The 1210-nt window shown below is 75.0% G+C and overlaps 1 protein-coding gene across 2 annotated transcripts in view; it reads left to right on the forward strand.

Moving 5' to 3' along the window:
* Positions 1 to 239: 239 nt before the first annotated feature.
* BAZ1A (bromodomain adjacent to zinc finger domain 1A) overlaps positions 240 to 1210 on the forward strand; it is a 66479-nt gene continuing 65508 nt past the window's right edge. For both annotated transcript variants that reach the window (XM_026090827.1, XM_026090828.1), the window contains exon 1: positions 240 to 758. In XM_026090827.1, coding sequence (XP_025946612.1) covers positions 646 to 758 — 113 coding nt within the window. In that variant the 5' untranslated portion in view covers positions 240 to 645. The remainder of the gene's footprint in view (positions 759 to 1210) is intronic.

Here is a 1210-nt window from a genome sequence, read left to right on the forward strand (position 1 = left end):
AGGGCGGGGGTGGGAGCCGCCCGGCCGCGGCGGGGCGCGGGGCGGAAAGGGTCGAGGACCCCGATCGGCACCGGCCCGGCAGGAAGCGAAGGAGGGAGATAAGCGGTCGGCGCTGCCCCTCCTCGGCGTCTGCTTGCGGGGAGGAGGCGGCGGGGGAGGGAAGTTGGTGTCCGGCCCGGCGCGCGCGGGTCAGAGGCGGGGGAAGGGGGTGACCCCGGGGCAGGGGAGCCGGCGGAGACAAAGCGCGGCGGCGGCGGCGGCCGGGGTATCCCCGAGCCGAGCACGTTGTGTGGCGCGGGGGGAGCCGCCTCCGCCTGCTGCTCGGCGTCATGGCCCCATTGTGAGGCAGGAGGAGGAGGCGGGGGGAGGAAGGAGCCGCCGCTCGCTCCGCGCTCAGTCCCAGGCAGGCAGCGGCGTGTCAGGCACACAAAAGGCTGCCGCCGCCGCCAGAGCCCGCCGTGCCGCCGCCGGCGCTTTCTCCCGCTCCTGCACCCCTGGGGGGAGGGACACGCCGGGCCCCGCTCCCTCCTCCCCGGGCCGGGGGCGCCGCGGCTCGCGCTCCCTCCCTCCCTCCGTCTTTTTCCCTCCAATTTGAAGCGGGTCCTGGGGCAGGAAAGGAAAGGAAGGAGAGCACGGAGCGGGGCGATGCCGCTGCTGCACCGAAAGCCCTTCGTGAGGGAGAAGCCTCCCGCCGACCTCCGGCCGGACGAGCGCGTTTTCTACTGCAGGGTCACTAACGAGATCTTCAGGGACTACGAGTAAGAGACAACCGCGGCGCGGCCCGGCCGAGCGTCTCCCTGCGGCGCGGGCGGGCGGGCGCGAGAGCAGCAGCAGTTTAACCCCCGGAACGGTGACACCTGGGAGGGGAGGGGATTCCCCGGCAGCGCCGCGGGGAGCCGGGGGGGGTTGGCGCCGCGCCCGTGCCCTCCCGAGGGGGTGGGGGGAGAGGGCGGATCTCCGGCCCTGGGCAGAGGGAATCCCTTCCCCTCCTCGGAGGGCATCCCGCGGCCTCGCATGAGGAGGGGGGAGCTCCTCGGTCGCTTCCTTCCCCCCCGCTCCCCCGCGGGACGCGCGGCCCCTGCGCGGAGTCGCTCTCGCCCCTGCCCCCGGCCGGCGGCGGGGAAGTGAAAGTTGAGTGCGTGGGAGGGAGCGGGCGGCAACGAGGATCTGCCCGGGGCTCGGCCTCCCTCTCCCCTCCCCCGTGGGGAGC

The sequence above is a fragment of the Apteryx rowi genome, unplaced genomic scaffold (genome assembly GCF_003343035.1).
Source record: "Apteryx rowi isolate R43461 unplaced genomic scaffold, aptRow1 scaffold_88, whole genome shotgun sequence".
NCBI classification, from domain to species: domain Eukaryota; kingdom Metazoa; phylum Chordata; class Aves; order Apterygiformes; family Apterygidae; genus Apteryx; species Apteryx rowi.